General features: G+C 44.4%; 1 protein-coding gene and 1 long non-coding RNA gene across 6 annotated transcripts in view; one reads left to right on the top strand and one right to left on the bottom strand.

The window, feature by feature from the left end:
- Positions 1-25,500, top strand: part of LOC138066383 (uncharacterized) — a 48,976-nt gene that overhangs the window by 14,369 nt on the left and 9,107 nt on the right. For both annotated transcript variants that reach the window (XR_011139811.1, XR_011139812.1), the window contains one exon: positions 24,808-24,939. This is a non-coding gene — a long non-coding RNA (uncharacterized lncRNA). The remainder of the gene's footprint in view (positions 1-24,807; positions 24,940-25,500) is intronic.
- The window catches only part of EPB41L4B (erythrocyte membrane protein band 4.1 like 4B), a 183,031-nt gene continuing 172,015 nt past the window's right edge, over positions 14,485-25,500 (bottom strand). For 3 of the 4 annotated variants that reach the window (XM_068936193.1, XM_068936198.1, XM_068936197.1), the window contains 3 exons: positions 24,320-24,388; positions 20,586-20,749; positions 14,485-19,297 (listed from right to left, as the gene is read on the bottom strand). In XM_068936193.1, the coding sequence (XP_068792294.1) occupies positions 19,228-19,297; positions 20,586-20,749; positions 24,320-24,388 (303 nt within the window). In that variant the 3' untranslated portion in view covers positions 14,485-19,227. The remainder of the gene's footprint in view (positions 19,298-20,585; positions 20,750-24,319; positions 24,389-25,500) is intronic. The other variant, XM_068936194.1, reaches the window with a different exon arrangement.

Consider the following 25,500-nt stretch of genomic DNA (forward strand, 5'->3'; position numbering starts at 1 on the left):
TGAAAAGCAGAAGGGGAACTTCCCTTCCACCCCCTCCCCCCCGCCCCCAATCCCAAAAGCTACTGGCCTACTGAAAGATGTTGATATTTTAATCAACACTGAGGTTACACTAGGAGACCTCCAGAGATCCTTTCCAAACAGTATCATTACAGCTATTTCATTTCTTAAGGTCACCTGAAATGTTAGAAGGGACACACTGGAAAATCCACACAAAACATTTAAGACAAACTGTTTTCAGTTTTGCCAAAAGTCTCTCCAAAACACATTGTCCTGAAGAGCAGAGGAACTGGTTCCACACATCCATGGAGTACAGTTTCATAACTAGTTGAAGCCAATCTAATTCTCAGAAGGGACAATCCCACATTGCTCTCCACCACTACAGTCCCACCACCTTCTTTCAGCTAACATTTCAGCTTTCAGCTGAAGGCCAGTTGATAGGCGGATGAACAAGGCAGTTGTCTTGTTATTGCATTACTTTTCAGGAAGATCAGCTCCCTAATCTACTTGACTGTACAGAGGCACAAGCATAGCTACAGTACAAAGGATATAACAAGAACAGTGCCGGGGCAGGCAAGGGCCTGTCCTTGGGAGGCATCACAAAGCCAGAGCAGTTTAAACTCGGCACAATGTTGGCCTCTGCAACAGGACCTCTTCCAGCAGTCTCACTACTGCTCCATTCAGAATGAGCCCTGTTACCTCTGCACTGCCAGGACTATGCGTATTCAACACAAGTTTAAAAGCAGTCTAGTAATTTCTTTTAACAAGTGTTGCATATGCAACTCGCTCCTTCCTTTCAGTCAGCTATATCCACTATCCCTACTTTCGCCTTGATCCCAGCTTGAGCTATGCTCAGTCACAAAGTCTGGCTTATGATTTTCTTTAAAAGATCTCAGATTCTTACCAGCTATAAATCTTAGGAGCTGTGGCAGATGAGACTGCAGATGTTTCTACCTCACTGTGAGTTGTTTTAGTAAAAAGATATTTATGTGTCAAAGATGCAGATAGACAAGAATGGTTCTTCCTAGCATAGCAAGATGGGAAATAAATGCACTTTTAGTAACCTGAATATTTTTAAAGTCTTGTCTATCTTTCAAAAGGTTTGAAATCTAACCCACACAGCAGCAAGCTGCATTTACAGATTATGCTTTTGTGTGCTTTGTTCTGAGCTAAGAAACAGAGGATTCATTCTCAGGGTCTTTTCTCCCCACACTAGAAACAGTATGCAAAGTCTTATCTCCCTGGTCACCGTATAAGTCAAAATGGAAGACAGTTTCTTCTAAAATCTTTTCTATACCCCAGGGCACCCCTATACTCTTCCCCTGAGCACGATCCCAAGGTAGAAGTTATCACTGCTTGTGCCTGAGGTCTCCTGACCACCTTTCCTGCCTGTTGTGTTGCTATCTTTTTTTCCTCACTTTCAGACAATAACAGCTCCAATAAACAAACCTTAAAACCTCTTCAGTAGAGTTGATGAGCAGCCTCACCTTAGCACCTTTCATTTGGAACAGGTAGCTCAATCCAAACAAGAGCTTGAACCTTTTGCATGTTTATCCTGCACGAGACACAGCCACTATGCCAAAAGTTTCGATGACATTTAAAAATTCGAGTGAACAACCACCTACTGCCTTTGTGAATTACGAAAGAGCACTATGAGAGTAAACCCCTCCAGGCAGAAAGAAAAGTCAGTCAATAAATTAGAGACTACAAGTAAGGCATTTTCCATCTGCAAGGCCACCCAAAGCAAATAGAGTTATTTATTCTGGACTGATATTGTAAAGTATTCTTCTCAGGTGTGTGCATGAGCATTTATGTGATGAGAGTTATGCTAATACTGTCCTTCTACCACCTAGGATTTTAGGAATCCTACTGATTTTCTCTTTTTGGACATTTCTGAATTACACTGATCATATCACAGAATGACCTCCATCAACTAGAACCAATTCTTAAGTTTTCTTCCTAACAAGATGTGAGAGCTCTGTCACTTTTGAGTGACAGGCTTTTTCCAGAGTGAATGCAATGCTCTACTCCTCTCCTTAGCTTATGGGCAAATCTAACAAATGCAGGCTATGTCTGGTGCTCCCGGGAAAGGGACTTACGACTCTGTCCCTTTGGAGCTGTTTTGCCAAGGAAGTTCCTCCATTTCATAACCTTCTTGCCTACCCTTCACACTGCAAGTGTGCCTGAAGTTATGCATGCTACCAGTGACTTCAATACATTTCGCTCTCCTTCATTTAAGGGTCCTCTTCGAGTCTCTTGAGAGCCTAGCAGCAAAGAAAACTCGTTCAGTAGGACTGCCATAACTGTGAGCTTCAGCTGTTTTCTTGAAGCTATCCCATACTGATTGCCAACTTTTGCCTTTAGAAAAAGGCCCAACATCAAAGCTGTCTGCTTATGCCTCTAACTAGTACCATGTATGGTGTCTCCACAGGGGAGGGAGGACTCTTCAGGAAACAAGCACCGACCCAGCACACTGGTTTTCTGCTGAGTAAAATACCACTGGGATATAGAAATTCTATTAACTGACTAAAGTTTTCATTTTTCACAACCTCAAGACTTTTTTTTTTTTTTAAAGTTTCAGCTGTTTGGACACAATTGCCTGTATTCATCCACTCCCTGTTCTCCAGCTCAGATCAGCTTTTGTGGTCATAGCCCATTTGCTACATTTGGCCAACATCTTTCCACCGAAGAAATGCCAATGCCAGGATTATCTTCCTTTTCCTACATCCCTCCCTTTTTTCCCCCTGAGGGCTTGTATTTCTTTGGGTTCAGAATCCAGTTGACATCTGTATGTCCATCACTAGTCTTTCTGATGTTGATCCCTATCACATATATACACACAAATAAAAGAGGCAATTAACAGAAAAATAAGTTAAGTATGACATAGTAACTATGCAAGCCAAAAACTACATCTCATTCCTTCCAAAGCAGGAAAGGACAGGGGGGCAGGAAGAGAAAATATTTCACCTGACTCAAGTCCATTTCCACTTGTCAATACACTCTAAAAGCCACTGTATTTCAAAAAAATAAATCCCACAAATCTAAAACTGCATTCTGGGATCATCCATTTGCATCAACAAGTCATCTAAGCAGCAATTGAAGTTTTCCACTGCCAGCACAGACTTCAGTGCAACTCACTTTCCCTCCCCTCAGTTCAGAATTGATTAATAAAGACTGATAAGACCTCACTTATGCCTTCCTGATAACTTTCCTCAGAGGCCTAAAGCCTTCACCATCTCTGCTGCTAGAACAGCTTCTCACCTCCTGCAGGACTGATATGCTTTACACATATGAATGGGCCACCTGTATCCAGCCACTGTCTAACTGCATACCTTTCAGCTGGTTACATAACAGAAGGGGAAAATCTCCTGATTTCTAACTGGGGGTTCAGCCAAGCTGTTTTGAGGAAATTCACCTAAAAAAATACAGTCTGCTACCTAAACAACAGTCATAAAAGTCCAGGAGCTTTCTCCTCCTCACAGCTTCAACACCCACCTGGATCACTGGCTTATCTTTTGCAGCTGTTGCTAAAGGGTTTAGCTTCATCTCTTACTGCTTCTCAGAAACATTCACAAAAATGAAAAGGGATGAATCCCTCTTTCTGCATTTGGATTTTTAGCTGCTAAAAATCTTCACAAAACATCTCATAATAGGTCTGAACTGTTCCATAGCTCTTTTGCTGAATATCTGCCATAGCAGGTATGGTTACTGCCTTGAGAAGGAAAGGGAGTGAAAACAGCCAGATCATCCTGTTCTCTGCAAGCTAAGGACTCAAAGATACATGTTTGTGGGGCCTGCATTTGAATGGGAAATTGCCACATGCTCAGTTTGTGGAATACCTCACCTCTCCGGACTTCCCTCCACACCCTCTTCCCTACCCAAGTTTCATGCTCAAGCCTTAAATATGAACATATACCTTGTGGTCCCATAGACCATTGCCACTATTCAGGATCAAATATACTGCTCAGTCACAAGTCCACTAATCTCTTAGGTCAATACTTCAGCATCCCACTTTCCTACCCATTTCAGAGGTCCTACTGTTTTAGCACTTCCCAAAGCACATGGCAGGTAGAAAGCAACTGCATTAAACCCTTAACCACACACGATATTGCTCAACTGCTCCTCTTCATGGAGAGGAGTGCATGGCTCATCATTCAGTCACCCTTACAGGGCCAGGAGATGGCCTCTCACTGAGCAACAGTCCCTCCTCTGGTGCTCTGTCAAAAGCCACCCCAACCTTGACGGGCACAGCTTCTTTTCAGTGGAGCATCCTCACAGATGGGCTTTGACCTGCACTGCTGGGCTGGTTGAGCACAGAATCAAACAGAATGGTTGAGTTGGAAGGGACCTCTGGAGATCATCTAGTCCAACCTCCCTGCTCAAGCAGGGACCTCTAGAGCATATTGCCCAGGATCACATCCAGACAGATTTTGAGTATCTTTGGCAAAGGAGACTCCACAGCCTCTCTGGGCAACCTGTTCCAATGCTCTCTGTCATCCTCACAGTCAAGAAGTTTTTCCTCAGGTTTAGGTGGAACTTCCTGTGGTTCAGTTTCTGCCCTTTGCCTCTTGTCCTGTCGCTGGGCACCATGGAGAAGAGACTGGCCTCATCCTCTTGACACTCCCCCTTCAGATACTTGTACACGTTGATGAGATCCCCCCTCAGTCTTCTCTTCTTCAGAATGAACAGGCTCTTGCAGCTCTCGCAGGCTTTCTTCATAGGAGAGATGCTCCAGTCCCCTCATCATCTTTGTAGCCCTCCGCTGCACTCTCTCCAGGAGTGCCATGTCTCTCTTGTACTGGGGAGCCCAGAACTGGACACAGTACTCCAGGTGAGGCCTCACCAGGGCTGAGGAGAGGGGCAGGATCACCTCCCTCCACCTGCTGGCAACACTCTGCCTCATGCACCCCAGGATCCCACTGGCCTTCTTGGCCACAAGGGCACACTGCTGGCTCGTGGTCAACTTGTTGTCCACCAGGACTCCCAGGTCCTTCTCTGCAGAGCTACTTTCCAGCAGGTCAACCCTCAGCCTGTACTGGTGCATGGGATTATTCCTGCCTAGGTGCAGGACCCTGCACTTGCCTCTGTTGAACTTCAGGAGGTTCCTCTCGATATCCATCTCTCCAGGTCCCTCTGAATGGCAGCACAGCCTTCTGGTGTGTCAGCCACTCCCCCCAGTTTAGTATCATCAGCACACTTGCTGAGGGTGCACTCTGTGCCTTCCTCCAGGTCACTGATGACTACATTGAACAAGACTGGACCCAGGACTGACCCCTGGGGGACACCACTAGCTACAGGCCTCCAACTAGACTCTGCACCATTCACCACAACCCTCTGAGCTCGGCCATCCAGCCAGTTCTCCATCCACCTCACCGTCCGCTCATCTAGCCCACGCTTCCTGAGCTTACCTGTGAGGAGGTGATGGGAGACAGTGTCCAAAGCCTTGCTGAAGTGCAGAGAGACAACATCCACTGCTCTGCCCTCATCTACCCAGCCAGTCACCCCACCAGAGAAGGCTCTCAGATTGGTCAAGCATGATTTCCCTTTGGTGACTCCATGCAGACTCCTCCTGATCACCTTCTTGTCCTCCAGATGCTTAGTGATGGCCTCCAGGAGGAGCTGTTCCATCGACCTTTGCAGGGATGGAGGTGGGGCCGACAGGCCTGTAGTTTCCTGGCTCCTCCTTCTTGCCCTTTTGGAAGACTGGGGTGAAGTTGGCTTTCTTCCAGTCCTCAGGCACCTCTCCTGATCTCCAGGACCTTTCCAAGATGATGGAGAGTGGCCTAGCCATAACATCCACCAGCTCCCTCAGCACTCGCGGATGTATCCCATCGGGGCCCATGGATTTATGGATGTCAGGTTTGGACAAAAGATCTCGAACCTGATCCTCCTCGACCAAGGGAGAGTCTTCCTTTCTCTGGCCTTCCTCTCTTGTCCCCAGCATCTGGAATTCCCGAGGACTGGCCTTAGCAGTGAAGACTGAAGCAAAGAAGGCATTCAGCAACTCTGCCTTCTCTGTATCCTTTGTGACCAGGGCACCCGCCCCGTTCAACAGCGGGCCCACGTTTTCCCTGGTCTTCCTTTTGCTATTGATGTATTTGAAAAAGCCCTTCTTGTTGTCCTTGACATCTCTTGCCAGATTGAATTCCGACTGGGCCTTAGCCTTCCTTGTCGCATCCCTGCGGACTCTGACAATGCCCCTGTATTCCTCCCAAGTGGCCTGTCCCCTTTTCCACCTTCTGTGGACTTCCTTCTTGTGTTGGAGTTTGGCCAGGAGTTCCTTGCTCATCCATGCAGGTCTCCTGCCCGCTTTGCTGGACTTCTTACTCAGAGGGATGCACCCATCTTGAGCCTGGAGGAAGTGATGCTTGAATATTAACCAGCTTTCTTGGACCCCTCTTCCTTCTAGGGCCCTACCCCATGAGGTTCCTCCGAGCAGGTCCCTGAAGAGGCCCAAGTTAGCTCTCCTGAAGTCCAGGGTTGCAATCCTGCTCATTGCCCTGCTCCCTCCTCGTGGGATCCTCAACTCCACCATGTCATGGTCACTGCAGCCGAGGCTGCCCCCAACCTTCACATCTCCAACCAGACCCTCTCTGTTCATTAGTACAGGGTCTAGCATTGCACCTCTCCTCGTTGGCATCTCCACCACCTGAGTCAAGAAATTATCATCAATCCTCTGCAGGAACCTCTTTGACTGTTTGTGCCTAGCTGTGCTGTCTTCCCAGCAGATGTCAGGGTGGTTGAAGTCTCCCATGAGAACCAGGGCCTGTGATTGTGAGGCTACTTCCAGCTGTCTGTAGAAGGCCTCATCAACAACTTCCTCCTGGTCAGGTGGCCTGTAGTAAACCCCCACAACAGTGTCACCCATGTTAGCCTGCCCTTTAATCCTTACCCATAGGCTCTCAACTTGCTCTTCATCCACCATCAGGACTAGTTCTGGGCTGGCTCTGCCAGTATTCCCAAGGGAAAGGTTCATGCTTGGAGCACCCCCTGGAGCACAGCCCAGCCCCAGCAGCTGATTCAGCTTCCACCTACCCTACACCACCTAACGCTGCAGTGAAGCACTCAGTCACACAAGATAACTCAGGGCCTCTCACCACATATCAAAGGGCAGGAGCAATCTGCAGGCAGCCTGAGCTTGGCCTTGATCCCTGGCAGGTGAGTACCAAGCAAACCCAGCCTTGTACTAGCAGGTGCAACACAGACATAACCATCACATCTCACAGGGCAACAACACCCCCAAATAAACAGCAGGCACCAAAACAGCAAAAACTCACATTACAGTTGCCAATCTCTTCTACTTTTCTCCAGCCTCCTCTGTCTTCAGAGTGCAGGGCTCATACCCCATAGCACACCCTAGACACAGGTCCAAAAAAAAAAATCTCTTCCAAGCCTTAATTCCTTTTGAATCATCCTCCTGCAGAGCAGAAGCACCCCCCTCTCCTGCTCAGGCAGCCCTCTGTGCCTAGACCTACACACACCAATTTATTCCTTTCCCATAATTTCCTAATGAAGCTCTGCTTCAGCCTGGTGCCTGACGAGCCCTCCTCCCACAGCCACCTCCCTGATGCAGCAGGTGAAGTTAATACACCTCATTAGCAAGTGCCAGGTAACCACGTGAGGCTCAGCATGGAGCATTTTTTCAGATCTCACCGCACCAAGCTTAGACAGAAAATAAACCACCTATCTTTGTCCGAGCGGACCTTGTATATATATATAAAGTCTGAGCAGACTTTGTTATATATAATTCTTTTCATCAGTAAAAAAGCATGAAGGAAAATAACAGAATGTAACTTATGAAATGTGCCTGGTAAGAATATCTTGTGATTTAAAGTCTTGGCACAGCAAGTAACACAGGCAAGCGCTTTAGCTGTAACTATCTGAATTATCCCATCTATTTTGAGTGAGGCCTGGGAGACCAGTCACAGGCTGAAGCTGGGCATGTGCTTAAGTGCCTTGCTGAACCGAGGCCAAAGTTTACCTAGAAGAAAGAGGCATAATTTGTATAAGCATAAAAAGCATATCATCTTGGCCATTTTCTTTTCCACGAGGCATGCAAATGAGGAACAAATCAACAGTAAATTAGCTAGAAATGAACGTTTGGATTCAGATTTCATAAGGTAGCACATCTGGTTGATAACAAAGTGGGATTTATTGCGTACTCTATCTGTGTGTATGGGCCTCTATTAAGTGATTAGTTATAGGAATTTCTCTCCCCCCCCAAACGCCTCATTTCCTATTTTAATTTCATAATGGACGGTTTGAATTTTCTATTAACAATAATGGGAGCTGTTTTCTCTAGTGGGAGTTTGCTCCATCACGTTTGGTAAACGAACGTATGAGAAGCAAACAGTCTTTAGAGAAAGATTGATAGCACCGCCCTATGCATAATCTGCCGCGATGGGCACAGGAGTTCTACAAAGAGCAACTGTCTGCCTTGGCAGTGAAGATTTTCGGTTTACCCTGCAGGACAAGAAAGCGTTTATAAAAAGACACTCTTCAATATTAATGAAATGACTTACAGTAAATTCACTGAAAGCTCAGCCGAGCCCCCAGACATCTGACAGTGACATTAAGCAGTGAAGCTCCGTGAAGCAATGCCAGCTCTGGGTCCTCTCCAAGAAGCTGCAGGTGCTTGGTGCCTTCAGGATCACCCCTTTGCTCAGCTCTTGCTAATGTCAAAAGAGCACGAAGCTGCTTCTTCATGTCACACCTTTGAGGGGGCCCACCTCCCAGGGCTGCAGCCCACAGCTTTATAGCCTAACTCAAAATACTGTTGTATAAGTTGCCAGAAACGCAATATTCACTCTCCTGGGACCCAAGGATCCTTCTAGGGTGGGATCAGTGGAATGAAATGTATGCTCCTTGCCAAGCATCTAACGGTACAGAAAAGCAAACAAAACTCCTAGCACACCCTGTGTATGTTCTTGTTTACTCATAATGAGAATTCAGCTAGTGGTGCTAAGCACATGAGCGAGAAATTGAGCAGCCACATATTTCACGAGGTAGCTAGAATGAATGTACTTAGTAACTGCTTGAGTTCACATGGCTATAGGCTGTGGAAGAGATACATGCGTAATTCACATATTTTTAATTAAACAGTAGTATCTTTCAATATATTGTAATTACCTGTATCTCCTTACATTCTTTGACCTACTGAAGCATCACTGCTTTTTTTCTTTCAGTTAGAATATGAGCATAAACAACACTAATTGGACTTAGGGCTAGACCTGCAAGAGGACTCTGGGGATGCTTAGGAGCCAACGTGTGAGGCAACAAGCTGCCCCACAGCCCCATGGGGCAACTCCAGGACGTCCCAGTGCCCCTCTGCTGAGGTTGGGCATAGATAGTGTCAGCAGCAGGATTTTCAAGCACCCTCTCTATCAAGGCTGCCCTGGAAGAGTAGATGCAGCAAGGCTATGCAAGCAGGGCTAAACACGCCTGGAGTGGGGCATTGGCTTTGGATCGGCAGAGGTAGCCCTTGTAGATTAACTGGTTCATTTTAGTGTTGCAAAGATTTCTTTCACAAGCAGGATGTCCCTAGAAGGAAGAGCCTAGAGCTTTACTCTGTTTATAGGTCACACAAACAGCTAGAAGACATGTCCCCATGAAGACAGGGCTTCTGGGATCTACTGAGACTTGCTCTTCCGTGCTGAATCCATCTCTAATCTTCCTGGCATCTTTTGACGGGACCCCTTGGGGTAGGAAAGGTAGCAGCTTACCTGCACTTCCCAGTGGCTGGAGCTGTTGAGCCTGGCAAGTCATGAAGCAGCAGCCTCAGAGACAGCTCTTGTGTGGGCAGATGTTTCAAACCGTCACAGATGGGCCACCAGAAAGACACAGCAGGGGTTCAAGGCTCTGTGTTAATGCAGGTTTTCCAGACAGGGACCCCAAACTGTGTGGCTGGGGAAGGGTGGGAGGTAGAAACCCAGCAAGTGGATAAAGAGTGCAAATTACTTGGAAACATCCTTCTGACGACTTGTAAGAAGCCTCTCCCCATCCCAGGAAGCATTTTAACAGTTCTGGTTTCTTCGATGCTGCTCTAAGGACCGTTTCATTTTTTCAAACCCTCTCCGCAACCTCAAAAAAGCACTTAAAACAGTTACACTAAGACTTAATGGTATTTTTCTTCTGTGAGCCCAGGTAGGTTATTTGCTTTTCATCGCCAGAGCAGGAGTTTGGGCTTGGCAAGTGAGAGGTTGCGCTCTCTTAAAACAAAAACCCCGACTTGTGCTGCCCGTGTGATTTACTGCCACATAATATGTAGTGAGATCAATTCCATCTGCGTTGCTTTTGGAACAGAGCACTTACTTTAATGCACCTGAAGGGGAGTAATGAGCTGGGCAGTTCAGCACTATGAAGAGATGAGACATCCCCCTCTTACAGCACTACCCCCAAGTTTGGCATAGCAATACGGAGCAACACAGCTGAAGACCTGACCTGATCTTATTATAGGGAGAGGTAAAGGGACCAATACTGCTATCCTGCAAGAATATAAGAGGGACTGCTGAAACACAACACTTGAAGCATATTGTTCAATGGAGAAAGGAGGCAAGGGTATCTGTGGTCGTGGGTTTTCAGGGTATCTATCTCCATGTGCTAATGCCTTATGGTTAAAATGGAGCCTAGCTGTTCAGCATGTGAGAGGAAACTCATGTATTTTAAGGGCAGAGTGACTGTAAAGCTCCTCCCCCCCCAAAAAAAAGTATTACTCCATGCTCTTCCTTCCCCTAATGGCCTGGAGTAGCAGCCTCACCTGGCCTAGGCACTTGCACCCAGAGACTTTTGAGCAGGACTCAAGGAGAGCCCCTCATTGCCGCAGATGGTGGCAGACCTTCGCTCGGCAAGTGGTCCCTAAGGAGAAGTCATCTCCTGGTGGTTTTCTGGCTGACCAGGTGGCCCAAGCAGCCTGTGAACAGATTGCAGGTTGGTGGAGACAAGGACTCCACTGCGCTCCTAGATGCTGAGATCCAACCAAGTCTTTGCTGATAAAGCGAGATCCCCTCACTGGATCCTGCCTCATTAGAGCTTTGTCCAAACCCTCTTGCAGTTAGGATTTAACCTAGTAAAAACCTGTCAAGCCGTAATGCCAAGCCAACTCCGCTCCTCGGCACAGTCCTGATAGCAGTGAACAGGCAGTGAATGGAGCCAGCCTGGGGAGAGGGAGATACCATGGCTTGGGCAGAACAGGCTGAACCTGTTCAGAACCTGTATCTGTGGCTAGAGGTGTCCCAGGGTGAGATAGTTGGAGGGCAAAAGTAGAGGGAGGAGATGTGTGAGATACAGGGGAAGGGTGCAAGATGAGTGTGGATGGAGGAGCCCATTCCGACAGTGAGGGAAAGACAGAAAGAAAGGGGTTTCAGAAATGCAAGAAAATAAAGATTTGAGGTTTTTTCAGCTGGAAAGGGAACAAAACCAGAGGTGTTAGTACATGAGGGGGATGAAAGAAGCAGGCATCCATGAAAGAGTGCTGCTCAGCACTTGCTGCTTTAAGAAAGAGGATTAAGGGGGCAGGATGAAGAAATATGAAGGGGCTAAGAAGCAGGTGATTAGAGGAGACACCTTCTGCTCGTGGTGCAATAACAGGGTAAGTGGTTAAACAGGCCAGAAGCTATGCTGAGCCTCGGCTTGTCAGGCTCAAAAAATGGAAGAGTTCTTGTGGCTGTGAGACCAAGTCAGCTCCAGCGCTCCTTCTCCTTGTTTTCAAACACTGACAGCTTGAGCCACGCGGCAGAGCTCATGTGATTACTCAAATAAAGATCAGCCCATTGGAGTTTAGTCAGCTCTAGAGGACACAAGTAAGGAATGCTTCTGCAGGAGAAAGGACTGACCCAGTCTTAAAGCAATGCCCCTGCCATTAAATCCCTAATTTCACCTACGCAGATAGAAAGCGCCTCATAGTGACAACCCTCCCCAAACCATATTGCACACCTCCTCGCACCCACATGGGCCCAGCAACACAGCGAGCACCACAACCTCCCAAACCTCAGCCTCGTAAATGCCCCAGCTCGCCAGCCCCAAACCCTCACCGCAGTGACCTTGGAGCTGCAAACACCCCATGGCCCTAGCCGCCCCCATCACCTCCCACCAGGGCAGCGCAGAGCCCACCTCTGTGAATGCCATGGTTGTGTCAGCCACTGCCTCAGCAAGGAGAGCACCCCAAGAGGGAAGGTGGTACTAAGGAGTGCTCTCAGACCACCCCAAAATAACCTCTTTGCCACCTCCGGCCAAGCCACCCTGTGCCCCTGCCAGGCCTGGTGCTGCTGGAGGCCAAAGCGAGCAGCAGTTAGCATGGAAATCACCCTTTTTGTTTTGGAAAGCAGTAAGGCAAATAATTAAAAAAAAAGATGACATTTGAGTCCTTGAAATCATTGGGGCACCCTGATGCTGAGCATCAGTGACTAAATACAGAGACAAATTTGTTCCATGACCTGTTTTTTTCCTGAGGATAGCCAAAAGATCTTGCTAATGAAAGGAAAGGCAGCAGAAGAAGCACGCAGGAGGGTAAGTGGTTCTCCACTTGAAGAACAGAATAATCAGTGCATGAAACAGTTACGATACATGTGGCTTTTCCGCCTCACTGCTGTGCCAGATACTCTGATGGCAGAGGTGTATGGTCATTGGCATTGCATACCATGCTCACTGTAGAAACACTTATTAAAAAAATACACACATATACATATATAATTAGTATTAAATGGATTTTTTGTATATGTAATGAGATATATATTTTATATATATATATATAGAGAGAGAGAGAGAGAGAGAGAGTTTTAAAATCAACAAAAAAGGCAAATATGATTTCAGTGCAATGCCTGGCTCTCAGGTCACCCAGCTGTTTTTTTTCTCCATATTATTTTTCTTCCTTTTCTCCTAACCATTGCAGACCCTAAAGCCTGGAGAGAGGAGAGAGAGGACACCTCATATACCATATGTGCTACTGGCAACAAATAAAACATAGCTGCGATGGTCAGGGTTTTAAAAAGCATTTGGGTGACATAGGGTGCAGTCTGATGCCACAGCTAAGCAGACCTAATGCCTAGCTACTCCTGAAAATGACAGGCCCGCTCACCATTTCTCACGTCAGGAGCTGGGGATGCTCCGAAGACCCTGTCGTGAGATGGTTGGGGGAGCTCAACTGGCAGAACATAATTGGTCTTTCATTTTCTATGCTCCCTGGCATCTGCTCCAGCAGGGCTGGGAGACTGGGCTAGCTCTGGGATTAACCTGCCCCCAGAGTGGTTGCAGCTCCCCAACTTTCCTTTCTGGGCAAGTTGTACTTGGGCGTTGGGATCCCAGTGCTGGCCATCCCAAAGGCCCCACTGCAGTTGGTGAGAGTGGGGCCATTGCCTTCCACCAGTGGGTTTCGTCCCACTAGGCTGGGTCTACACCAGTTTACAGACCTTTGTGCCCTTTTCTTGCAGCAGCTTGTTTTCTGCAACATAACCAGGCTGGTACCTAGTGCCTCACCTTCCTCACTCTGTTATAGTGTTATAGCGCCTGCACTGAAACGTCTATTTTTTTGCTCTAGAAAGCAAGTCCCCTGAGAAACAAAAGTTTTCTTAAGAACTTCTTGTGCAGTCCCACAGGTCAGTCATCTGATAAACTAAAAATTGTTCAAATTAAAACGCTGAAGTCCTCATGGTTCTCCATTCCAGAGAAGTTACACGAGAGTATTTGCTGACCTTTTAGCGCACAGCTTCTCATCCCCCTACACCCCAGAACAGTATTTCTTTAGCAAAGACATGTATTAAGGGGAATTAATTAACTAGGCTTGCTGGCTAGATAATCAATTTTCTTGGCATAAATTGAGTACTGATGGAAGAATGTTAATCCTTTGCTCCCCCAGCTTTCCCTGCATAGAGATTAAAAATAGATGAATACCCAGTTGGAGAAATTGTGATGGGATCATATTCCTTCCGAATAGAGTTCTGGTAACCTCAGAAAATGGGGTGAATGTTCCTGAGATTTCATTTCATAAATGCACTGGGAAAGTTAATGTTGAAATGTCCTAATTTACTAAGTCTTCAAACAAAAAAAAAAAGGAAAAGTTTCATTCTGAAGTAACTTTTTGTTTACACATTTAAAGAATGGCACAATCAATGGCAAAATATAAGTGAAATGTTTTAAACATCTTCAAACAAAAAATATTTAGAGTAGCAACATGCCATGTTTTATGCTTCTCTACCATGATTCTGTCAATGTTTTATCAGTTCTGCTATTCAGCAAAGCGCGCCCTAACTCATTAGTCACCCAACAGATGATCGGCACCCAGCAAAGTTGGTCTGTAACTGTCAGCTGAGGAAAATACTCTGGCTTTCTTGAAGAAATTCTTTAGTGTTTCCTGAAGATAGATTCTTTCTGCTGAAGGTGGATCCACTTTATCCACAACCATACGTCTCCCTTTAATTGGTATACTGCCCTATGCCTCCTAAGTCACTGGTGTGACTACAAACTGCTCAGACACTGTGATTTATTTTTCATCTCATTTATTGCAGGCATGAATACAGGAACAGGTAAACAGCTGAGCCGTAAAAGTTTCTCTCTAGGCATGTTTTCGATAAAATGCCTTCACACACTGTCTGATGATACAGGCTGCTACTAAGATGGCACAGAGTGGGGTCAGCAATCTTGCTTCAAAGCTGCTACCCACCAGTCAAAGCCGCAGCTGCCAAAGAAGCCTTCTCCTCCACTTACTCGCTCCCTTCCCCACGTGTTCTTTTACGGCACTTAACTTTACAAAACACAGTTGTAAGGCTGATCTTACATGCAATCACAGATCAGTCTCAGTATATTTATTGCAAACTCCTTGAACATCAGGACATCAAAAAAAAAAAAAGGAAAAAAAATGAAAATAACACTATTCCATTGCATAATTATGAGTAGGTTTTCATAACCAATGAACCAGAAATATATTCAGAAAAAAAGAAAAGAAAAACAAAGGATATCGGTAAACAGTTCAAATAAAACATGATGCTGCCTCCAATGAAACATTGCACTGCATTTCCAGCTCTGTTTCAAATGGGCACGTAGGCATCCTGTTGCAAGAGAGAGGTGAAGCCATGAAATGACACTTTTGAGGAGTTAATTTTCAAACATTGCATTTCCAGGGTCTAAATAAATTTGAAACGTGAAAATCTGTATGCGCTGTGGGATCTGATAGAGATTTGAGACCTCGTACAACATTCCCCACCCCCTAAAAAGCTTGGTTAGTCTTTTTAAAATAAGATAGTCCAAACAACTGAACCACACAGAAACAATCCGCAATTGGTTGGCTTCCATAAGAGATTGCAATATAAGAAAATATTTAACTCCTTGCATAGCTATTTAAATGGACAATCAGTTTGGCTGGAATCACCCACACATGAAAACCTTGCATTCTGCCACTTAAAGACAACTTCACACGTGAAAGCTGGGATCTGCCAACCAAGTTGGAGCACCGTTTGTGGCACTGCCAAGAGCCAGGCACGCACCTTGCAGGCTTTGCCACGATAGCTATAGCAGGGTGTTTTACCAACCAGCTGCTCCCAGACTGGACACATCTGTAGTGATGTAGCTCTGCTTTTGCCACTGTGCGATATCCCAGCTCTCTGCTCTCCCCACAAATGAAAAAAACTACCTGTTCTGACAAAAGGGTGGTTTGGGTAGTATATTTACATCTAACGCGCAAAGCTTTTGCTGGCAGAGCTATGTCAATCACAAATCATACCTCAAAACACCCCTGAATGATGTAGCTGTGTTGGCAAGGGTTTGCAATGTAGACCTAACCAGAGGGACTAACAGTAGGATTCATCTCACTTAACATTAAGCAATAAAAAGGTAGACACTGAAGTCAGAGACATCTCTGGAAGGCAATCCCTCTGATCTCTCTTAAGATGAGAGTTGGGCATATTAACATTAGGTGAGATGAACCCTTTCCCAGGAGACCTGAAAAGACAAACTCCTTTCAGTCCCCCTTTTCTGTCACCACCTCTCCAGACCATGCTTCAGAAGGCTGCTGTTCAAATGTGTTATCTTTACACGTGTCAATGTACATGATTATGATAGCCTGTGCTGGGCTTCATGCTGCCACAACTACATATGCAAGCTCATTAAAGCTAGCTCGGATACTTCTGCGCTATTATATAGACATACCCTCAGACAGAGTATCCTTAAACACCTGTAAAGTTAAAGTCCAGGGGCAAATCTCGAATATGCGCCCCTCAGCATACGTTCACGTTGACACTGTCTTGTTTACAGTGGTTTTGGGTAACAGGTGTCCTAACACTGTAATTCCCAACCAGAGGTGAGGCAGGAGTGTATATTCAAAAAATGTGAAAACCAAGACGCTTAAGCGCGGCTGAAGAAAGTACATAGTAAGAAAGAACAACGGATGACATTCTGCAGGTAAAAGTTTAGTTCAATATTGGCAAAACATTTTAATAAAGCTCCACTGGGCTGCAGAATAGGGAATGATGGCAGCCAGTGGACAGGACTCTAAAACAAGACGAAGCAACGCACTTGGGGATGTTCTGAGGAAAAAGCCCCACGGGAACTAAGTGCCCACATGAGCCTTGCCCTTTTTAACCACTGTGAATCAAGGCCGGAGGAGTCTCTGCTCTTTCTCAGCTACGCCAAAGCACACCTCAGCTGTACAGACCCGACCACTGTAAAGTTACCTTGGTTCACATTTCTTGTTCTCCAGTTCCATGTATTTCAGCTCAAGAATCCTTATACAATAGGAATAAAATGCTGCATTTAAACCAGTAAACCAATAGCTTGTTTGTGGGGCAGAAAATCTGATGGGCTGCTCTGAGCCAGGCATTCAGGTTTGCTGAAGGCGTTTGCTTACGTGACTAGACTGCCCTCATGCAGGTCATTGGGTTTGTCCCCAAACCTCACGGCATATTCCAGAGTTTCCAGTGTCCCTTCCCACACTCTTGAAGGACTCCAAGGCAATCAGTAACACTAAAGGCTGTGCTCACATCTGTTTTCCTTGCTGACGTTGTGAAACAGCCGGCTGCTTCACATGCAACCAGGAATTGCCTAATAGCAGGCAAAGAGACCAGATTCAGCTGGAGTCAGTGCTGCGCTGCAACTCCAACTTGCTTCCCTCTCCAAAAATCACACCTCTAGCTAGACTTTCCTCTTCTTTATTCTTTACAACGATCACCTTTATTTAGGTGCAGACAAAACATGCTGCCACTTCTCCCTCCACCAATATCCTTGTGGGAAGTGGTGAGAAAAGGATAACAGGAAAAGGAAGATGCAGTCTTGTATATCTGCTACTCTCCTCCCTCCTCCTTTCCGATTTCTTCACAGGGATTTGATGTTCCTAATCCCTTTTTAATAACCTTAGACTGATGGAGAGGTATGTAAAAACATGCCACAAAAATATCTTGGCACAGTAACTAGAAGGCGGACAGTGTACAAGCTGTATTTGATTACTCAGCAAAGTCCTCTGAGTGCTTTAAAACCCGCAGTCCAGGTGTATTTCTATGTCTGCTTCTGCCTGTTCTTCATGCTGAGCTACTTCACTGCATTTTGTACAGCTGGTTTCTCCCTAACACTAGTGCTGTTTATTTTGCCCCATTTTAGAGCAACTGTGAAGGTTTGGGGTTGCTGGACTGAAGTGGGGAGCATTATGCTAATTTCTTGTCCCACTACACATAAAATAGGCGAATCATTTTCTACCACCACGTTACAATCCAGAGTCCTATAACGCTCTCAGGGTTTCTCCTATCAGAAAAAAAGCACAGGCTAACTCGGAAGGAAACTCAGGCTCAGAGCAATCACTTCCCAGCCTTCACGCTAAGAAACTGGTTAAGCTGAGATAAAGCCATAGTAATCAGTATCAAATTAAGGGCAACCTTTTATCTTAATACAAACAAGAGAACATAGTGTACAGAGTAACAGAAAAATATACATCTTCAGCCATATAAAACACACAAAAGCTTTCCTGTTGGAAGAGTATTTTGTAGCTGATAGTCAGTTGTTGGTAGCTTTCCAGGTAATTCCACACTACTAAACTGGGGAAAATGGGGAGCTGCTTTTTTTCACAGGAAATTGTTTGGTATTGTTACCTTTATGCCATCAATACATTCCTTGAAGCTGCAATACCGCTAACATTTAAACACCCACGTAACCTTATGCCTGAGATAGTTCCACCGAAAGTAGAGGCTCCTCTGCGCGGAGCCAGCCCTACCGCTCAGAGGTGGGCCGACACAGATACACCGATCAATCGGCAATGCGAAAAAATGGTACAGACACAGCCACGCCGTCAATCACTACTATTATTTAAATTGACCAGTCAATTCACGTCATTCAGGAAGGCAGTTCAGCAGTCCAGGAAGGAAAAATATGCCCTCTGCGTAAGCTATGTCCACGCCGATGAGGCTCTGCGAACTCCACTGCATCGGCAGAAGCTCCCCTAGCGTGGGCAAGCCCTCATACGTAGGCAACTCGGAGAAGTTCAAACTTCCCACTTAATTAAAAAAGTCAATATCAAGCTAGAAAGTCAGTAGCAAATTACTTTAAATAACGGATTTTTTTCATTAATGGAAATACAAGTAAGATTTAGTTTAAGATTTAGGTCAAGATGACAAACTATAGGGAGCGATGGGGGCACGTATCCGTACGGAGGGATGTCTTTCCCCCTTGCAGCTATTTAAATCTCTGAGTAAAGGTTAAGGTTAGGAATTTGATAAGACAGCTGTTTATTTTTCTGTGGAGACAGAAACAGTCCTGGGGTTAGGATGTAATAATCATTCTTCTACTTTAAAAATGACTCTTTAACAAATAGCAGTGGCTCTTGCAATTTTCAGTTGTACAAAATGACATTTTTTTCTATGTTACTATCAAAATATTCTGCATAACATTAATCTCTGTGCAGTTATTAACATATGTACAGAACAGTGTTTCCCAATAGAAATCAGTATGCTTCTTGCTGATCCTTTTTGCCCTAGATTTACCAAAACCAACCCTAAAATTAATCGTACGAATAGTATAAAATCTCAGGAGAGATAAAGGAGTGCCGGTTTCTTTCCCAGCAGCAAACGAATAAAGGAACTCCTTCGAGTTAAAGTCTGGCCGAGCCTTCCTTTTAACCCTCGGTGGTGAATGCAGGCGAGCCAGGAACATCGCCCATTTTCCCGATGCGTTATGCGGAGTACACAGAAGCAGAGGAATGTAAACAGACAGAAGGCACGTGAAAGGCCCCAATCCAGTCTCCGTCTGACGGGAGCGAGGATTTCACAACTCCGTCATCAGCAGTCTTTTCATCATCTTCTCTCGCTCGAGTTCACGCCTCAGGGTCTCGGCGCTGTGTAATTAATGCACAAACGACCAATTATGGGGACAACAGGAAGTCTCATAGTTCAATTTAAAATGATTAACATTTTGAAAATACCAACGGAGGGGAGAAAAGGTCAGACTTGACCCAGTGAAAAGGCTGATGACTGATGGTTGATTCAAAACCAGGTATCGTTTGATATTTCTGAACAGCAAACAGCAGAGGGAAAAAATGGACGTAAAAAGACCCACATGGCAAAACAGTTTATGTTTTAATCTCATCCCCATTAAAGGCTACTGACTCTAAAGAAAGCTGGAGTAGGACTCTAAAAATAAATAATAAAAAACCCGCTAGACCAAATAAGATCACAAAAGACTGGCGTTAACAGCTTTCTGCTTGTTGGCGTGGTTTGATATCAGGGAACATCTGTATAGACTGAATTTGCTGCAGTCCTACTTCACGTGCACGTGGGTATAAGGGAAGCAGAGCCTGGGACTCCTGGTTCTGCCGGTCCGAACTGCTCCGGAGCCCGCAGGCTCCACAACGCCAGGAACGCCCTGGGTTTGGGGTCCTGTTTCCCAATACATACTTCAAGGTAAGCCTAGGACCTTTGGTCCTCCAAAGTACTGAGTATATGTCTGCTCCTTCACTTCTGTTCAGTAAATTATCAGCTTGGGAATAAATCCTAGAGAAGAAGCCAGCATGCAAAACCAGTAGGATGGGAGACTAGAAAAGGGAATGCAGGCTGCCTGTGGAAAGATGGGATGGCTTGTTGTTTCTCCAAGGAACTACAAGAAAGGCAGCAGCAGTTTGACATTACTTTAAAAAAAAAAAAAAAAAAAAGAAAAAGAAAGAAAACTAGAGCCTGATTTTCATTTAGAAGAGTAGACAGTTCTCAACTTCAGCTTTTCCCCCTGGACATTTAATTTTAAAAGACAAATTGCAACAGCAATTATTAAAAGAAAACCTTTGTGGTTCAAGGAAAATGACTTGCCTGAGGAAAAACTGCACAGCCTTTCCTCTCCAGGTATCGGCCAGGGAGATGGCACACTTGGTCTTTAGTAAAGAAAAAATGCTGGCTGTAGCAGTTAATTAAGATAGATTTTCCCTCAGAAGAGAAATAAGATATAGGTATGTTTCTTTACTTTACCCACGATTACTCACCAAACAGCAAATGAAAATGTTTTGGCATCAGGGTAAACAGCACTTTAGAAAGAAAGTAATTTTTTCCTACTGCAATTATGGCAGAAAAAGAAAAAAGTTCATTCCTTTAATGCACAGAGCACCATAGCACTTCTGGGAAAGAACCGCACAGTACCTGTCCGCCAGTGAAATAGGTTTGTGTGACGGATATATTGTCTGCACCGTTGGGGTTGGCACCGTCTCTGCCAAAGATCTCAGGACAGGCGATGGAGTCATCGGCGATATCTTAGGAGATGACTGCACGGCACAACATGGTAATTTGCTGTCTGTAAATTCTGCCTACAAGAAACGCATACAGACACAGAAGGAAAAAAGCATAGATTAGCTTCGGCTCCTCTTGCCTATTTTCACCATCCTACTCATTGCCAAACACTCAGTAAGAGCAACTAATAAAGAGACTAAAGTTGCCCAGTGCAACCCCTGTAGATGCTGAGCAGAGCCAGTTGTTTTGACGGTGCTTTAACTGCTGTGCTCGAGTAACAAGTCTGACTGTAACATGCACCACATGAGCTGCAACTCCATGTGCAGGACTGACAGCATTCCCATGACAGATGTACTCCGTCTGGAGAACACCGCTTATCATCACTGCATTTCCTTTAAATGCAATAATGAGAACTGACCCAGAGAGTTTTCTAATTACAGGCAATGCTAAGCAAGTATTGGCTGTGTTGGTTTAAGATAGACAGACAGATCCCTGAAAACAAAATAAAATAGCCCTGACCTACTTTTAGGCACAGGTCTATTTCTAATGCCAAACCATAGCGGCTCGTGCCCGTGGTGCACGCATGGTGCTGAGCTGGGAAGAACGCTGCCGTTTGCCAGCGCTTCAGCACCACTGGGACAGGCTCATACTGGTATCACCTTCTTTCTTGACAACTTTTTCTAATGAACGTGGCTCAGGCTTCACAGCAGGGAGAAAGAAAAGCCACCATCATTAGGGAGCATGCGATATTTATGTAGCAATTTGAGTAGCAGCTATTTTTCTTCTTTTTCTAATTATTTCTCAAATTCTGCAAGTCACATAGGATTAACACTAAAAACAGACACAAATCGGTTTAATCAGTGGGAGAACTGTTTGAGCCAGGCATGAATGCCTACTTCAGGCTTGCTTGGCTGTTGTTGCTTTTCTTAAAATGTTCCTGCTCATGTTTTAACTCAAAGCATCTGATATGCTAAAGATCGACCTCTGAAGGAAAAGGATTTCCAATAGTTTCATTGGTCAAATGAAGTTAGTCAAATGAAAATGTAAAACAAGCTAAAGGAACTCTTCCTCTTCAACCCTGGCCAATTATGTGTGTAAATACTGGCTAATGCAACCTGTTCAAACTGCTCTCTTGTTCAGCTTTTAACACTCAGCCTTACAGGCTATGGGGAAAGCAAGCCTCATGCTCCTCATGCAGGATCTCCCTTCTCTGAGCACTGCCAGCTCATATTTTACTGCATGGGAAGGTGGCACTGCTCTGCGAGCTGAGGTCAAGTCTCCCAGCCTTACTTGAGTCAACAGAGCTCTGACAAATTACACTTGCTCAAGATTTGCCCTGTGTCTTCAAGCGTGTTTGCTCTGGATAATGGTTCTGCTGTCTATAGCCAAAGCATCTTTTTATATGCATCTGTTTGCACAGAATGTTTGGACCAAATGCTTAACTGGTCTAAACAGATACAATTTCATTAACTTAATAGATTTATGTGACTTACACCAGAAGAGAATATGGCATTGAGCCTGCTGCTTCTCTACAGAAATCTGCAGAGCTGCAGAGCTCTGAGGGGGTTCCTGACATGAACTTTCCTTTTAGCCATTCCAGGGAACCACGTTCTGTATTTTTGCCTCTGATAAAATCAATACAACTTTATGTACACCACAAAACTAGGAGCCCTATACAGAAGGTAAAGCCTTCAAAACTTCATCATTCATAACCTTTTTTCTCCTTAATAAAATGTCAGTGTTTTGCTCCAAGCAAAGCAAATGTGAAGGGTAAGCAAAGAAAAGGGGGAAAAAAAACCCACAGAAAAGGAGCCACAAATGTTTGTAGCACATGGGGCTGTATATGCCTGAAGAAGGTTCAGAGTTAGTTCTGCCTGCGAGACCTAGCACTCTCCCTTGCAGCATTTGGTGGTGGTTTAGCTATCTCCAAACCCCTGCCAGGGCCCATACACTGAGATGAACTGAAACACTGCTGGGGAGAGGCACCGCTCTTCGTGCTGGGACGGAGGACCATGAAACAGGACTACAGCGTTCATTTGCTTTCCACATTGGTCTCCCATCTTTACAAAACCCTCCAGGGGCTGCTGGCTCACTGAAGACATTCGTATATAACTCACTTAAAGGAATGTATGGAATTATATCAGGGACCAAACATCTTTTTTTTTTTTTTTTTTTTTTACTGTAAAGCTATTTTAAATATTTGTGATCTGGATTTCCCTGCTCTCCCTTCCCCAGGGAAACAGGGGTCTAGAAGGAGAAAAGAGGATTTCAGAAAGACTAGTCAGAACTTTATATATCTGCTTAACAAACTTTGCTTTTCCTCTGCTGACAGAGCATACACAAAATCCCAGCATTTGAATTTGCTGTGAAACAAGGCCTTTTTTCACTAGATGGAAATATTTGTGGGGAAGCATAGCTGGCATCTGCTTATATTTTAAAGTTTTATGGGTCCCTAATTAAAAAAATATTTTATATACCCTTCCTAAATTTTGCTTTCATCATTAACTGTCATAGGCATAAAAATAATTTTCTGATAAGCACTACGAATTAGAAAATATTCTATGCATATCTTTTTGCTTACCATAAAGTACGCTATGAAGGACACAAACATTGTAACTTTGGTTTAGCTTTCACCACAATGGACCTATCCAAACTTGGATGACTTACTGAAAAGTTGCTGTGACATATTCCCATATATTTTAAAATACATATAATCAGAGCTCAACACTGGCACTCACATAGCATTGACTGCCTAACCAGCTCTGGCTTTAAAATACATATTTGGAGAAAAACAACATTTAGATCATATCCCAAGATGATATGGTTTATTGTGAAAGAAAAGCCTCTTTCTTTAATTAATTAAGGGCAGATAGTTACTGTACATATCCCAACAGTGACTGAAGTTACTTATCTCTGACTATATGCCAAAACAGATTGCTGCCACTAGTAAAAGTTAAGGTTAAAGTCTGAATTGCTTAATTTTGTGAATGTAATTTTAAAACCATAAGTTAGCTACTGTGATTTATAACTATAGTCAGAGAAGGTTTCTTGTAGGACAGAATCGCTTCTCACATGGGAAAGGACAGAGAGGGCTACAGTCCCACTTCTGTGAAAGTTAACAAGAACTGAATGCCAATATTAAGTAAACGTGGGAATTATATAAGGATGCTATTGCAGTCATCAAAATACTAATTAAAATCCTTCCTTAAAATTCAGATGCGATTTCAACGAAAAGCAGGCCCTTTTTGGGATGGCACAACAGGCAGTTTCAGGCAGGATGCCAGGCAGTTGTTAGATAAAGGACTAAGTCCTCCCCGCTCCCTTGCTGCTCCTTTGGAAAGATACTGTGGAGCTTCACAAGCGTCCTCTGCACAACTGAACTGAACCCCACTTCAGGCCTGACTATACCAGCAGTCAGTCTTGGCCTTTCTCTCTTAGTCCTCTGTCTTGTAAGCAGCAGCGTCTGAATGCAGGCAAGTTAATGGATTTGTACAACAGGCATATTTAATGGATTTGCACCCTAAATCCTACTTGGAATGTATCGTTTTGAGGACTGTTTACCGCATAACTTTCTGACACTGTTAAAAAAAAAAAATCACTTGGAATTGTGTTAAATACACAGTTTTTTAGTTGCATGTTCTACTTACAGAAAACTGTGGTACTGTTGTAAAAGGATCGAAAAAAGGATTAGATGTATCAGCGGGGAATGTCTTTATCTTTAAAAAAGATAAAGAAAAAGATGTTACTTTCAGAGCATAAAAATGGAAAAGAAAAAAAAAAAGCAGCAAAGCATTGCAACTACAGTGACACATCCAACAAATTAGAATGGTTCAGCAGTGCTTGGACCAGCCCAAAAAAGACCCCTCCAAAAACGCATATAGCAACCAGATGATGATCAATCAAAGGATAAATGTGAAGACTTGATAGATTAATTTTACCCATATAATTAAATATGTTGTGGAGATTCTGAGCTGATTGCATGCAACATATCTTCCATATCTGTAAACAGTCACTGGGTCATTATCTGTTGCCTTCAGTGAACACTGTATATTTTAGAACAGGCAATATAAAGTGCAGGAGCAACTTGTGCAGTGCAGGAACTTCAGCTAAAGAACTTGTGCTTTCTGTATTTCAGACTTTCAAGTTTCCAGTTACACAGTTGCTGCCAAGGAGAAAACATCACATGGGATCACAGATGGGATCGAAAGAAAACCCTACATTAAAAAAAGCACCAACAACTGTATGTTTCAGGCAGCTAATAGGACCCGTGAGTATGCCTGCATCAAGTGGTGGGCTGCAGACAAAGGATTATCTCAGGAGGCTTTTAGGTAAAGGTGCCTGGAGCTGCCAGGTTAGAGACCAGCGTGCCCTTGTGCCGAGAAGCCTGACGACTCCCAGGGCTCAGTCCAGAATACCTTGCCATTGGTGCGACCAAGCCTTGCTGCAAAGCACTTCTGCCTTTAAAATAATTTCAAATATGAAATGAGATAAAAGAAATAGAAAAAGCAGCAACAATCACGGCCCTTTTTCATTGCAAATGACACTTTTTTTCAAGATTTTCCTCTCTAGAATGCAGACGTTCGTTCATTCATTCAGAGAGAGGATAAAATATCAAATAAAGATATCAATTTTGAACTGCACTTCATGCTTCCCTCTTGGAAAACATATTTCCACTGTAAACGTGCATTTTTCACTTTATTCTAGAAACTGCTGTGCATTTGTTTATTATACACATCTTCAAACATAATCCACTAACTAAAACATAATTCACTAACTATAACTATACAAGTATAGTGCACAAAACCACTCCCAAGGTCCTGAGCCATTG

Source organism: Struthio camelus, chromosome 2, assembly GCF_040807025.1.
Source record: "Struthio camelus isolate bStrCam1 chromosome 2, bStrCam1.hap1, whole genome shotgun sequence".
Taxonomy (NCBI): Eukaryota; Metazoa; Chordata; class Aves; order Struthioniformes; family Struthionidae; genus Struthio; species Struthio camelus.